This window comes from Rhineura floridana, chromosome 4 (assembly GCF_030035675.1).
Source record: "Rhineura floridana isolate rRhiFlo1 chromosome 4, rRhiFlo1.hap2, whole genome shotgun sequence".
Taxonomy (NCBI): Eukaryota; Metazoa; Chordata; class Lepidosauria; order Squamata; family Rhineuridae; genus Rhineura; species Rhineura floridana.
In genome coordinates this window covers 62501936-62516899 of record NC_084483.1, presented here as the reverse complement: position 1 = coordinate 62516899, position 14964 = coordinate 62501936, and the positions used below count along the sequence as shown (strand labels likewise).

General features: G+C 41.6%; 1 protein-coding gene across 1 annotated transcript in view; it reads left to right on the top strand.

The window, feature by feature from the left end:
- Positions 1-14964, top strand: part of IMPG1 (interphotoreceptor matrix proteoglycan 1) — a 111001-nt gene that overhangs the window by 18168 nt on the left and 77869 nt on the right. The window contains 3 exon segments of the mRNA XM_061626070.1: positions 6581-6747; positions 6944-6972; positions 14512-14579. Coding sequence (XP_061482054.1) covers positions 6581-6747; positions 6944-6972; positions 14512-14579 — 264 coding nt within the window.

The window sequence follows — 14964 nt, the reverse complement described above, 5'->3', positions numbered from 1 at the left end:
TATTGAAGGAACTGGCTGAAGAACTCTCAGAACTGCTGTCTATTATCTTTGCAAAATTGTGGAGGACTGGTGAAGTGCCGGATGACTGGAGGAGAGCTAATGTTGTCCCTATCTTCAAAAAGGACAAAAAGGAGGAACTGGGGAACTATAGACCAGTCAGCCTAACATCAATCCCAGGAAAAACTCTGGAGCAGATTGTAAACAGTCAATCTGTAAGCACCTTGAAAGCAATGCAGAGATTACTAGGAGCCAACATAGATTTATGAAGAACAAATCCTGCCAAACTAATCTTATCTCATTTTTTGATCAGGTAACCTCCCTTGTAGACTGTGGGAATGCTGTGGACATAATATATTTCGACTTCAGCAAAGCTTTTGACAAAGTGCCCCATGATCTTCTGATTAGTAAGCTAGCTAAATGTGGGCTGGATGGAACAACTATCAGGTGGATCCACAGTTGGCTCCAGAAGCGTACCCAAAGAGTGCTTATCAATGGTTCCTTCTCAAATTGGGTGGAAGTAACGAGTGGGGTACCACAGGGCTTGGTCCTGGGCCCAGTGCTCTTCAACATTTTTATTAACGACTTGGATGAGGAGGTACAGAGCATGCTTATCAAATTTGCAGATGATACAAAATTGGTGGGCATAGCTAATACCATGGAAGACAGAAACAAAATTCAAAGGGATTTTGATAGGCTGGAGCATTGGGCTGAAAACAACAGAATGAAATTCAACAGGGATAAATGCAAAGTTCTACACTTAGGAAAAAGAAACTAAATGCAGAGTTATAAGATAGGGGATACTTGGCTCAGCAATACGACATGTGAGAAGGATCTTGGAATTCTCATTGATCACAAGCTGAATATGAGTCAACAGTGTGATGTAGCTGCAAAAAAGGCAAATGCTATATTAGGCTGCATTAACAGAAGTATAGTTTCCAAATCGCATGAAGTACTAGTTCCCCTCTATTCAGCACTGGTTAGGCCTCATCTTGAATACTGCATCCAGTTCTGGTCTCTGCACTTCAAGAAGGATGCAGACAAACTGGAACAGGTTCAGAGGAGGGCAACAAGGATGACAAGGGGACTGGAAACCAAGCCCTATGAGGAGAGACTGAAAGAACTGGGCATGTTTAGCCTGGAGAAGAGAAGACTGAGGGGAGATATGATCGCACTCTTCAAGTACATGAAAGGTTGTCACATAGAGGAGGTCCAGGATCTCTTCTCGATAGTCCCAGAGTGCAGGACACGGAATAATGGGCTCAAGTTTCAGGAAGCCAGATTTCGACTGAACATCAGGAATACCCTCCTAACTGTTAGAGCCATATGACAATGGAACCAATTATCTAGAGAGGTAGTGGGCTCTTTGACACTGGAGGCATTCAAGAGGCAGCTGGACAGTCATCTGTCGGGAATGCTTTGATTTGGATTCCTGCATTGAGCAGGGGGTTGGACTTGATGGCCTTATAGGCCCCTTCCAACTCTACTATTCTATGATTCTATGAAATATTCTCTGGATGGATTCCTTACTTAAAACTGAACAAACAACAGAAGATAATAACAAGACTAAAAAACATAAAATAGGAGATTAAAAATATCAGCAATAAAATCATTACCGTTTTAAATGATTAAAGCCTAAATTAAAGAGGAGACACATTTTACTACTGTGAGATTGATGAGTTTAGCAGGACATGTTTTACTATTTATTTGTTTAATTTATTAAATTTATATGCTGCCCTTTCTCCCAGAAGTAGCCGAGGGTGGCAAACAAAAACACAAAGAGCACTCTAAAAACACTACAAGCAAAGTTGGGGCAGGGCAGCCTCACTGGCCCAGTCAGTGTGGCACTTCCGTCAGAGGCAGAGTGCTTGTCCCATCCTTGCCCCTGCCCTACCACACCCCCTCCCTGTAAACGGTAGGGATGATGCTATTGAAAGGCCAGCTGTGTGGCACTGCCCTGCTGACCACTCCTAATGCAACCACTACTTGCTGCCTGCTTGTTAACATCATACCTATGCTAGTCCTCCATTTAGGCAGGGATGGAGAACCTCCAGCCCTCCAGATGTTGCTGGACTACTACTCTCATCATCCCTGATCAGTAGCCAATGGGAGCGGAAGTCCAACAAATATCCAGAGGATTCCCAGGTTCCCCACACCTAATTTAAGGCCTTTCGGATAAATTACTGGCCCTGTGTAACAGGGGATCCAGTTATCTTTCACTATTTTCCCACCATTCAAACAGCAATATTTTGTCATTGGAGAAACTGGCCTTCTCTCAGGTAGAAATCCAGTTGGGAGTGCTGTGTGGAATATGGTTGTACAAATGTCACAGACACCTTGACATCATTGGTGGCATTTCTTCTCGCTCATGGTCACTGTGTACAATTTTAAAGAAGTATTTTTTTAAAAAAAACAAAAAACTTCTGTTCTCCAGAGTTCTCATGAATCCCTTTCAAATAGGGGGGAAAAAAAACCCTGACAAGCATCAGCAACATTAAGTACATGGCATTTGTTGCTGTTTTCCTTTTTTACAATTTTATGGTGTTTTCCTCTCTGGTGGTGCTGTATACATTACCTCTTTTTTTAAAAAAAAGTGACAAAGGCAGCCAAGCTATGGTTTGTCCCATCTAGCCCACCATCCCTGGCATGCCTAGTTAAAAGGATCATGTAGTACAGGATAGGAAAGATCTTTCTCTGGGACTGTGGTGAGCTGCTGCTGGTCAGAGTAGACAGTACTGGGCTAGATGGTCAAATACTCTGACCTTGTTTAAGCCAGATTCCAGTGGATGCCAGTCTGTTAGGGCAACTGGGGCACTGCCCCATTAACCTCAGTCTGCCCCTAGCCAACCCCCTCCTGCCTGCCTTCTTACTTACAGCCAGTCCTAGGAGGTGGAACTGGCTGTCAGCCTCAGTGTTACCTTTGTAGAACTCAACAGAAAGGAGGATGGCAACAAAACTTGAATTAGCTGTCTCTACCAGTCATTGGCTCTGACTCCTCCTATTATTGGCCAGTCTGCTTTGTGATCCACCAGTCCCAATGAGCATCAGCCACCACTGCCACTTTTCTATGTACCTATTCTCTCCATCCGTTGTTTGAAGACAAGTTATTGTGCTAATATGCATTGGATTGGGCTAGCATTGATGTAGCATTACTCTTTAAAAAACAGTTTGAATTTGTTTCTGTTTTGTTTCGTCTGAAAAACACCTCCGAAACCAGGCATATTGACCTCCAACGTATGTGTAATCTGTGAAGTACCCAGCTCCCTTTTAAAATAAATCAATCTGGTTCGTGCAATACAGCAAAAACTCATTGCTTTTCTTTGTTAGGAATTAATGGACTTGTGCAGTCTAACATGCACACATTGAGTTTGGAACAGCAGGTTGTTAAATATTTGTGTGCACATTAGCCCTCCTTGTAGTGCTTGTATTAATTGCACAAGACTGCTAACAAAGTCCACTCAGCAGAGAGAATTCTTGGAACTGTTCCTTACAGCCATGAGGTTTTAGCCTACTTTGTGTTTGTTCTGAAGCCTCATCCCCGCCTTTTTAGTTTTGTGTGTTTCCGCATGTTCACTTTTATTTCCCTAAATGACACAGAAGCCAGCAGTTGTCCCACAGCTGTGATAGCTGTTATTTTCCACCATTGCTACAGTTTTGGCACGCAGTTTAATTAGATATCCACCATCGGGAAGGAGCACTTTAGCTTTTAACAAATTAGAGGAAATGCACAAAAGAGGAGAGTTGTTTACATGGGGACTCAAAACCAAAGCAGATTTTCTTTTTCAGGAGTTTCATTTGGGGGGGGGGACAAATGAAGTAGGAATATAGACTCATAAGACCATTTCAAGGACCTTTTAAACAATTAAACAATTCATAAGTAAACACATTCTTAGTGGAGGAGACAGAAAACATATGCTGGAATTCTCATTATCTGTAGCTAGATTATGTCCATCTGTGTCTACACAGTTATTTCTGTGGAACAATGGGAAATAATTTCTCTTTTTACTGTGGCACCCTGAATCAGCTTTAGTAGCTTGGTTACTGTTTGAATGTAATGCAGGAGAGGGCTACTTTGATATGGAGGGGAAAGGTTTCCCAAAGAAAAATACCTGATTGCAGGGAGGGAGTGCTTATCCTAGACCGGTGCCTGGAGGCTGTGAAGGGCTGGATGTGGGCTAACAACTGAAACTTAATCCAGACAAGACAGAAGTACTGATGGTCAAGGGAAAAACTGCATCAGGGATGGGGTTGCAACCTGTTCTGGATGGGGTTGCACTCCCCTTGAAGGAGCAGGTCTGCAGTTTGGGAGTCCTCCTGGATCCTGCCCTGCTGCTTGAATATCAGGTGGCTGCGGTAGCCAGGAGTGCTTTTGGCCACTCAAACTGGTCTACCAGCTGCGTCTGTTCCTGGAGGCAGTTGACTTGGCCACAGTGACACATGCATTGGTGACATCAAGGCTTGATTACTGTAACACACTCTATGTGGGGCTGCCATTCAAAACTGTTCAGAAATTGCAGTTGGTTCAAAATGCAGTAGCCAGAATGTTAACTGGAGCACGGCACAGGGAGCATATCGCCCCTGTGCTTTATTGACTCCACTGGCTCCCAATTTGTTTCCGGGCCCAATTCAAAGTGCTGGTTCTGACCTTTAAAGCCCTAAACGGCCTTGGACCAATATACCTGAGGGACCGCTTACGCCCATATGTACCTGCCCGGGATTTAAGATCATCTGCCTCTGGTTTCCTCTGCGTGCCTGGAATAAAAGATGTTAGACTGACAGGCTGATCTTGTTCCGGAAAGCCTTTGGGAGGGACTGAAGGTAGAGCCTGACACTGATTTTGGCTGACTTTCTCTTCTCCTAAAGATACAGGATCAGTCTCAGGCCCTGAACCTGGCAACCCTACCTTGAATAGGGCTCATTCTCCAATGAATACCTTATTTCTCCCTTCTGTTTTTTATATATCTGCTTTCCTTCATGTAAATGTTGAGCTTACCCACAATCCCAAAGTCCAACCCATGCATTATCTCTCTTGTACATCTAGTAGGCATGGCCTTGCATTTTTTTTCCGTTTAAGATGAAAAAAATGCCTTTTTCTGTGACTTCCCTCCTTCCCTCATGTCATTCTGAAATTCTTTTTTTTTAAATAATCATTTTTAGGGGATGGCCAAATAGAACTATAGCCATGTAGAGTTACATTCACAAAAATGTATCATCATGGAGGAAGCAAAGGTTACAGTTCTATGCAGTTACTTTGCTGTGGGCCCTATTAAACAAATAAATATCTACTTCTGAGTAGATATGCATCAGATCCCATTTAAAGGCTATATTCCTAAATACACGTACTAGGGAGTAAGTTGCATTGAACTGCTTGGGCCATAGGTACAGAAAGGGCCTTCTTCCATATGTTTGTCCTTACTGTTCAGCATTGAGGCCCTGCACCAGGTTTCTCCATGGCTGAGAGAGATATGCTGGGCAGCCACTAGGAGCAGGGCTGTTTCAGTAGTGACTCCTACTTAGTGAAATGCCTTCCTGGGGGAGATTTGTCATTCTTTGTCTAAGCATCTGACCAAAACATGGCTGTTCTGGAAGACTTTTAGTTGATTATTTTCTTGGCTTTGTTATTTTGTTGCAATTCCTCCATTATTTGAATTTTGTATGTGTAAGTTTTTCTCCCTCTCAATACTAGAACTTGTGGACATTCAGAGAAGCTGAATGTTGGAAGATTCAGGACAGACAAAAAGAAGTACTTCTTTACTCAGCGCATACTCAAACTATGGAATTTGCTCCCACAAGACGTAGTAATGGCCACCAGCTTGGATGGCTTTAAAAGAAGATTAGACAAATTCATGGAGGACAGGGCTATCAATGGCTATTATCCATGATGGCTGTGCTCTGCCACCCTAGTCAGAGGCAGTATGCTTCTGAAAACCAGTTGCCGGAAGCCTCAGGAGGTGACAGTGTTCTTGCACTCTGGTCCTGCTTGCGGGCTTCCCCCAGGCACCTGGTTGGCCACTGTGAGAACAGGATGCTGGACTAGATGGGCCAAGGCCTGATCCAGCAGGCTCTTCTTATGTTCTTATGATTCCATTTTTAGTGGGTATCGTTTTTGGTATTGTATTGTGGTTTTTATGCTGTAAGCTGCTTTGAGCTGCTTTGTGAAAAAAAGTGGGGTATAAGTTTTAAAAATAAATAAACTTAGTGGGACCTAGTTCTGACTAAATGTACTTATAACCACACTCCATTTTTCTTCTTGAAAGGAGAAGAATAGGCATAGTTTCCTTAGCATATTCTAGCAGTTGCTATGCAATTTTAAGGAGAAAAGCCACTGATTGTTCTTAATCTCAAACTAGGTAGAACTAGGAAGCAATCAGATGAGCTTCAGGGGCTGGGTGATCAAGAGCCCATTGGCGGGGCAGAGTTCCATGTGATCCACCATTAACTGCTTATGGAACACAACAGCCTTAGAAAAATATTATATGTAAGATAGAGTGAAGCATTAGAAGTGAAGCAGAATGCTGTTACTAAATCAGGACTAAATGTTTCCGCTCAGTAAAGCGCATGCATTCTTATTCTATTGCCTCAGTTTGCCAAGAAGCAGTATGGGAAGCCTTCTGGATTTTTCTGGACCGGATTCCAGATGCAGTGGAATATCAGAATTGGGTCACTGCCTGTCAGCGAGACACTTTCTGCATATTCGACATTGGGAAAAAATTCAGTAATTCTCAGGAACATCTGGAGATAATTCAGCGGGTAAGACCTAAAGAATGCATTTTCTAACTCAGAAAAATGTCGCATCAAAAAGGCACATCAAAAAAGATTAAAAGGGCCCACTGTGGAAAAGTAATGGCATTAGAATAAATCATGGAATAATAAAAGGCAAGAGAAGGCACTAGAGCTGCTTAAACTTGGAAGTCAACCTTTTCTCTCTTTTTAAATCTTTTTGCAGTGAGTAAAACATAGAACCTTCCAGGATAGGTAAGTAAACCAAAAACAGAGTACTCTCCAGTTGATGTCCCTGCCTTTTATAAAGGAAAACGTAAGAGGTATGTGAGGATTTATAAATGTTTATGCATATCCAGCAATGGATTTTATTATGCACAACCATGCATCTAAAATAGCTATGTGTATGGCATACATTTCTTAAGCCTATTCTGTTACAGTTAAGAAAAAGTGTCAAACATCTTCTGGGTGTCATGTATCCATGAGTGATTCCCCCTAAGAGTGGATAATTCAGGATCACCCTCTGTTCATGAAAAGTATGTTCCACAGTCCTATTCAGCTTGCAAAAATGTCTGAAGTAGTAATACTCTGACCAATCCATCCATTACATGGAGCTTTGTGATGGGGGCATGCAAAGGAATATTTGGGCATTAGCTATTGTAGGCTGAAGATATTTCAAACTCCAAAATGATTTCTATATAGATATGATGCAACATTAACAATAGAACTGAGCTGGGTAAAGTCAAGAGTGAAGTTACACAGAATTTCCTATTTCTGACTGTATGTTTGTTTTTAATTACAGGAAATAATTTAAATAACTATAACACACCATTCTGTATTCTGGTTTTGTCCACATTCCCATGTCTAAGACATCTAGTTATGCTGCACACTCTCAGCCAATTCATATCCCCATTTATTTGAACTTTTTTTAAAAAAAAAAAAGTGGTGTCATATGAACAGAGTAATATCTGACTAGGAAATCTCACAGATTCTTTTGAAAGGCCATTGTATGGATATATGGCGCTTTAGGTCCATGTATGTTCTTGGCCATTTAGCTCATTGGTAATGAGAGAGGGAGGGAGAGGGAGAGAGAGGGGAGAGAGAGAGAGAGGTGTGGAGTCCTCTTCATTTTTTCCTTTGGATCCTTAGACTGTTTTCTTCTTACAGTCTCCCCCACCTTCACCTCAATAATTTCTCCTCTGACAATGACATAGCTTAGTAATAAGAGTGCATGCTCTGGATGTATAATGTTCTAAATATACGTTCCTGGTATCTCCAGTTGAAAGATACTGGGTTGCAAAGGATACCTATGCTTGCAAGAACTTATTTATTTATTTATTTTATTTCATTTATATACCGCCCTAAGCCTGACGGCTCTCTGGGCGGTGTACATAAGGGATAAAAACTTGGCAAACTGATGTTTTAGAAACCTCTCTAGGTTTGAAGAACCTTTGGCTTGTCACAATATAAGACAAGATTCTCAAAGGAGAACATGTAGATTTCCCGACTTTCATCAGACTATGCTGTCCTCCACTGTAGAGCAACATTGTGGAGCAACCACTATACCATTGTACTGAATGTAAAATGCTGGAATCATTCTTCAGAACACAAAGGAAATAAATATTTTACCTGAGTAAATTTATTAGATCTAATAAATGGTTTGTTTCATTGTGGCATTTGTTCTTCATTTTGTTTACTATTACTGCTGCTACTGCTGCTGCTATTACTACTTCTTTGAAATTGGGCAAATTTTGTAGAGGGCAAGAACTTAAGGAATGGAGGAAAACTGAGTCGCAGTACCAGTTCCCACATTACTGTTGAAAGAAACCAAAGCAGCCTTGTACATTGCCTTAAAAAAATAATCATGACAACAGTTCATTAAAAATGCAAATTGAAGTGAGACTATGCTTGGTGCACTTTGATGTGAATCTGTTGTGCTCTTCAAGGCCTTCACAGCATTGTCTCACCCTGTCTTTCTTCCCTTGCTTTATATTCTGTCCCTTTACATGGCATTCGCTCTTCCAGCTCTACCACCCTCAGCTTCCTAACAAAGTCTGCTGTCTCAGAAGCAGCTGGAGCCAGCAATGAGGCTCTTAGGGATGGGATCTGCATTTTGGTGTCAGTACTATTTTCTCTCTGTTGAACCTCTTTCCGTACTGTTTCATCAGGGATCAATGTTTGCTATTTGCTATAAATACCAATTCAGATTTTTCCTGCAAAAATATTGACATTAATATTCATATTTCATTCAAAATATTGACTTTTCATATATATTTTTTAAAATCTATATTTTAAATAAAATATCAATATTATACAGCCACAAGAGTGGCTGTATACTATAGCCAGCATGGATTTTTCACATTCTGCAATGTTAAATTGAAAATACCCCTCGTGCCATTCTGATGCTTCCCATAAGCTCAATTCAAAACATAACCTTACAAAACTTATCGTCCTGAACTCAGAAACACTTGCTTAACAACCCTCTCAGTTTTCATGGTGATACACAAAATAGTCAGAGAGAATTGAGAGTTCAAAGTCTAAAAAGGGCTGGGGGGGGGAACCAGAGTCCTTTTGGATTTTTTTCTCTGAATTCTCATAATCTGTTGAAATTCATTAAAAATCAGCAATGTTCACAGAGGACCTGTAATCCTGTTAATGACCATGCCCCATACTCTGACCTTTATTTTCTGCACTTTAAAAGTTAAAAAAATGCCTGGCTGATTTTTAATTAATTTAAGAAATTTTGGTAGGAACCCAGTGATAACATTGGGCATGCTCAGTAAGAACCAACTTTCAGTGTTCTAAAAGCCAGACTCACAGCTGCTTGGCTTGGCTAATCAGGGAGCTATACCCACACCAGACTTTGATTTCACTTGAGACAGTCATGGCTTCCCCCCAAAAATCCTAGGATGTGTAGTTTGTGAAGGGTGCTGAGAAGAGACTCCTGTTCTACTGAGATAACTCCAGTGGCCAGAGTGGTTTAATAGTCAGCCACTCTGATTGAAGGTCTGTGAGGAGAACAGGGCATCTCCTAACAACTCTCAGCACCCTTCACTAACTACACTTCCCAGAATTCTTTGAGAGAAGCCATGACTGTCCAAAGTGAAATAAAGGCCTGGTGTGGATGTGGCCAGGGACAGCTTTGGTTTAAATTTGTGTGGAAGGCTATATGAGCTTGCTGTAGAATGAAAAGGTGGAGGAAACACTGAAAAGCAATGATACTGTTCACAATGTTTTCCTTTTGGAAAGGAAAAGGTCTTCCCTTCTGCCCAGTGCCCACCCACCCAATCTCCTCCCCTCCTCCTCCCTTTCCTGCCCCTCCCCTGGGTAATTGTTGGACTATGACCTGGGAGACCAGGGTTCAAATCCCCACACAGCCATGAAGCTTACTGGGTGACCTTGGGCCAGTCACTGCCTCTCAGCCTCAGAGGAAGGCAATGGTAAAACCACCTCTGAATTTCATTTACCATGAAAACCCTAATCAAAGAGTCGCCATAAGTTTGGTCAACTTGAAGGCAGTCCATTTCCATTTTCAAATATGATTGCACAGGAAAAAATCCCATTGAACTCAAAAAGTATGCAAATGATCAAACTAGGGTTGCCAGGCCCAGCCTCCAAGAGGTCTTCTGTATCTTTAAAAGTTGTGCAGGGGGGAGGGAGAATTTCACCTTGTGGTTTTTCCCATTACAGTGTAGCAAGAAAACCTGTACTTGGCTGAATTTTCTCTTCTCTTAAAGATTCAGAATCATTCTCAGGCCCTGAGCCTGGCACCCCTAGATCAAGCCCACCCTCCTTTCTCCCCCTATCCCCTCCCTCTTGCCCATTCCCTCCCCCTTCCTTTGCCCCTCCCCTTCCAATCCCCTCCTTCCCCTTCCTTCTCCTCCCCCTCCCCTTCCTCCTCCCCATGATCAGTTTTACCTATCTTAAGCATGATTGCACGGAAGTAAAAACCATTGAACTCTATAAGCATGCAAATGATCAAACCCGGCCTCCCCTCCCCCTTCCTTTGCCCCCCTCCAATATGCTCCTCCTCCCACATGGTCAGTTTTTCCTATCCTAACCGTGATTGCATAGGAGTAAATCCCATTGAACTCAATAAGCATGCAAATGATCAGACCTGCTTTTCCCTCTCCTTCCCCTCTCCTTCCCCTCTCCTCCCCCTTCCTCCTCCCCCTTCTTCCTTCTTCCTCCTCCCCTGCCCACTGCAGCCCTCCCTCCCTCCCTGGCCCCGGTCAGTTTTACCTATCCTAAGCATGATTGCACAGGAGTAAATCACACTGAACTCAATAAATATGCAAATGATCAAACCTGTCCTTCTCATCCCGTCCCCCTCCTGCCTGCTCCCATCCCAGTCCTCCCCTCTGCCTTTTCTCCCCTCCCTCCTCCTCTTCTTCTTCCTCCCCTCCCCATCCCCTCATGGTCAGTTTCACCTATCCTAAGCATGATTGCAGGGGAGTAAATCCCACTGAACTCAACAAGCATGCAAATGAACAATCCATTCTCACCAAATTTGCACAGCTTCCCATTTCTTACCTCCCGGATTAAAAAGCAGAGAAAATCACTAATAGGCAAAAAACCTTGAAGTTTAAGAATGTACCTATAGCCCACAGATATTTCTATCAAACTTTAAAAGCAGGGAAATTGGGCAACTAAAGGGAATGCACCAGGGGAGCAGGAGACCTGACCTCTTCTCTGAGATATTGGACTGCCCTACAAATTTGTCAAAAATGCAAACACAATTTGGGTTCGTCTTCCACAGTCCAATCCACTTGCTGTGTAGCTTGGAAGAATTTGGTAACATGTACCTCTGAGCATATGGTGAGTGGTGGCAACACCTGCAATCAGCCCAAATAATAGAAAGAAGACATGTGCTGTACTGATCTTGTTTTAGCAGGGAGGAAGCAACATTATTAAGACGGTTAATATAGGTCAGATACTCACTTTAAATATGTCTGATTTACTTTGCAATTTTAGTGACGTTTCCTATAGGAAATCATTTTGTTTGTTTGTTTCTATTTCTGTGAATATGTGAAGTACAGCAGCACTTTGCAAAATTTACACTAAAAAAAACTCCAAACATAATAGTGGAATAATGGCACTGAACAGTCTCCAGTGGACCACAGGAGTGTCTCAATTTGCACAAGATAAAATGGTGGGAGGTGAAATATTTTCTAGCAAAATTCTAGGTATGCTCTATGTTTTTAATTGACCGTGCCCACCTTGCCTTAAATGAAGTGGTTTAAACATAGCAGGCTGAAAACATGCATCTTGGGCAGGCCATGCTTGTTTTTTACAAAAGCTAGAGTCATTCCTGAAGTAGCAACGTATTATAATCAGTCTGATTTTACATCAAACTGCAGTTTCAGATTCAACTGTTAATGCGCCCAAAATAGAAATAGAACATAACCTCCAGTTTGAAACACAAAAGGCTATCTTCACCATCATATGACATTGACTAATAAAAAGGCTTTGAAATTGATAAAAATAAATTTGACACAGATTTCTGGATGAATAATGAGGGAAATAAAATGTTCTAGTTTAGATTCTCTGTAGAAACATTAGTAACACAGGAAAGAAGCAAAGTAAGAAGAACACCAACAAACATAGAAAAATATAATTCTCCATCTTTGGAGATGGCAGGTGTTGCCACCACTCACCATAGGTACGTTCTTAAACTGCAAGTTTTTTTGCCTGTTAGTGAATTAATATTGATTTTGAGGGAGATATCAGCATAAGAGAGAAAATATTGATATTAATATCAATATTTTTGAGGCAATTTTTTTTTAAAAAATCCACTTCAGCAGCAGAAAACCACTAGAAAAAATCCAATCCATGAGGACAAAAAAGTGTGAATAAATAGGAAATCTGGTGTCAAATTGGAATTTTGCAAAATTCGAGCACATCCCTAGTAGGCATTATCCCTCACTGCCCCCTATGCCTGAACTCCTTCCCTGAATATGTAAGTAGAACTGCCTCTTTATTTTAACTCTTTCTTCAAATCCCTCCTCAAAACCCACTTTGTTTCCAAAGACCTTTGGTGAAACCCCTTGATTCTCATCCCAAGCTTTAACCAACCTTAAGCCCATGCAACAGCATTTGCTCATATTTTATTCTTTCCTGTCATTGTCTCTCTCTGCTGTCTTTCTGTTGTCCTTCCCATTGTTTATTTTAGACTAGAAGCTCTTTAGGGACAGGAGGCATTTTAGAAGGAACAGAGGAGAATTTTGTTTGGTCTGCATAAGCAATCTGACCCAGTTTGTATCTTACAGACTAACACGGAGATCAGAATGTAATTATCTTGTGAGGAGGAAGTCACATCAGAGGTCATTGGCATCTGCAGCATTCTGCTTTTGGTCTGACCAGATGCAAATACGGTTGGGCCGGAAGTGGATTGCCAAAGCAGGGGGACAAAAGACGCACTTGCGTACTCACACTATGCCTCCATAAGGGATAGCTGTCAGGGGCATGGGAGCAGAGCAGCACTGTCTGGAACAGCTGGAGGAGACAAGCCAGCAGGATAAGGAAAGCCATTTAGGTGCCATTGAGAGAGAGCATGAAAAACCACTGCCCCAGTGTAGACCCTGGCACAAGGGAGAGGAAATCTGGAGGCAGAATTTCAGTGGCAAACCAGGTGGAGGGGAGAGAAAGGGACAGAAGATGCACTTAGACAAGAGAGTCTGTGATGAAAAGAGTCCCTAAGTCCATGGGGAATTTAGGACCCACCAGGTGAACTCTAAAGGAAGGATCCATTCTAGAGGCCTGAGGGCTGCCTAGTGAAAGAAAATCCTGACCAGCCTGGCATAGCCTTTGGATTTCACACCTTGCTGAATTTTGCATTGCAGTTGTTGGATCTGTACCAGAATGCCAGAATGGATCTGTACCAGAATGCTTTTGAAATGGGTATTTTAGGATCAAATATTTTTAGAAATAGGTACATTTTGATAAAATAAGTATTTAAATACATCTGTGATAAAACAGATTTCATATGGATTTTTATTTTAAAAAACCAGAAATGGGATAGAGTAGACTTATGAAGGAACAAATGCAAAATTGACACGGACTAGAAGTAGACTGATCCATCCATCCCTACTCTGTGAACATTATATTATTGTTATTATTGACAAGAATATCACAGAAATATTTTAATTGGGGAAACAAGAAAAATATTTAAAAACATGTATCTGATTGTTTGGGCTGCTTCCATAGATCTAGAGCAGACAACCCAGCCAAAGTCAAGCAGTTTAACTTCCATCACTTACAGGCAGGGGTGTAGTCATAGAACCATTATTTTATTGGGAGCAGGGTCCCAGCCAGGTCCTTATGTATAAGCCAATCAGCATGAAAAAGGAGTGTGTTAGCCAATGAGAAGAGTCCTTGTCCTTTTGTGTTGACTGGAGCCAATCGGAGTGAAAGGTAAGTCAGCCACTGAGAAGACTCTTATCAGAAACTAACACAGAGCCTCCCCTTTCATACTGATTGGCTCCTAGGGACGTTTGTTGTAGTGGAGTGTGGACTTGCGAGATGACAGGGAGTGCAAGGAAGATAAGGGAAAGTGGAAAAGAAGGTAAGGCTATGACAGGACGTGATGTGACTATCATGAAGGGACCCTGCACTTCTGAATCTGCCACTACATTACTGCTTATATGAAATTAATAATCATATTGAGAGCAATGGAATTTAAGATAATACTTTTAGCTAAATCAAAGACTTAATCTGGAAGTCAAAGAGGAAAGAATGTGTGTTCCTTTCATCTTCATTGCATAATTTACAGTGTTCCTTACCACTTTCTGATAGAAAAGAGGAAATTTCTACAGAGAAAACTAGTAGCAAAAAATTTGAAGAACCTCCTTCTTTTGCTACAGGTAAAATGAAATGTGCAATATGCTTCTATCCATTAACATTTATTGTTGTTATTGTAGTTCAGAATTCTGAAATATAATGGGTGTTAGAAGTAAAATGTTCTAATGGCATATGCTTGACTCAGAGCTTGGAAAAGTTACTTTTTTGAACTACAACTCCCATCAGCCCAATCCAGTGGCCATGCTGGCTGGGGCTGATGGGAGTTGTAGTTCAAAAAAGTAACTTTTCCAAGCTCTGGCTTGGATTATAAAGCTCATATTTTCCCATAGCTTGAGAGTACTCTACAGACTAGGCTTTCAACCCTTAAGCCAGTATATTTTAACTCTGCGCTACTCATCTTGGTTCTGCTATAAATTACTTTTCAGAAAAGCTGCTGAAGTTCACTAG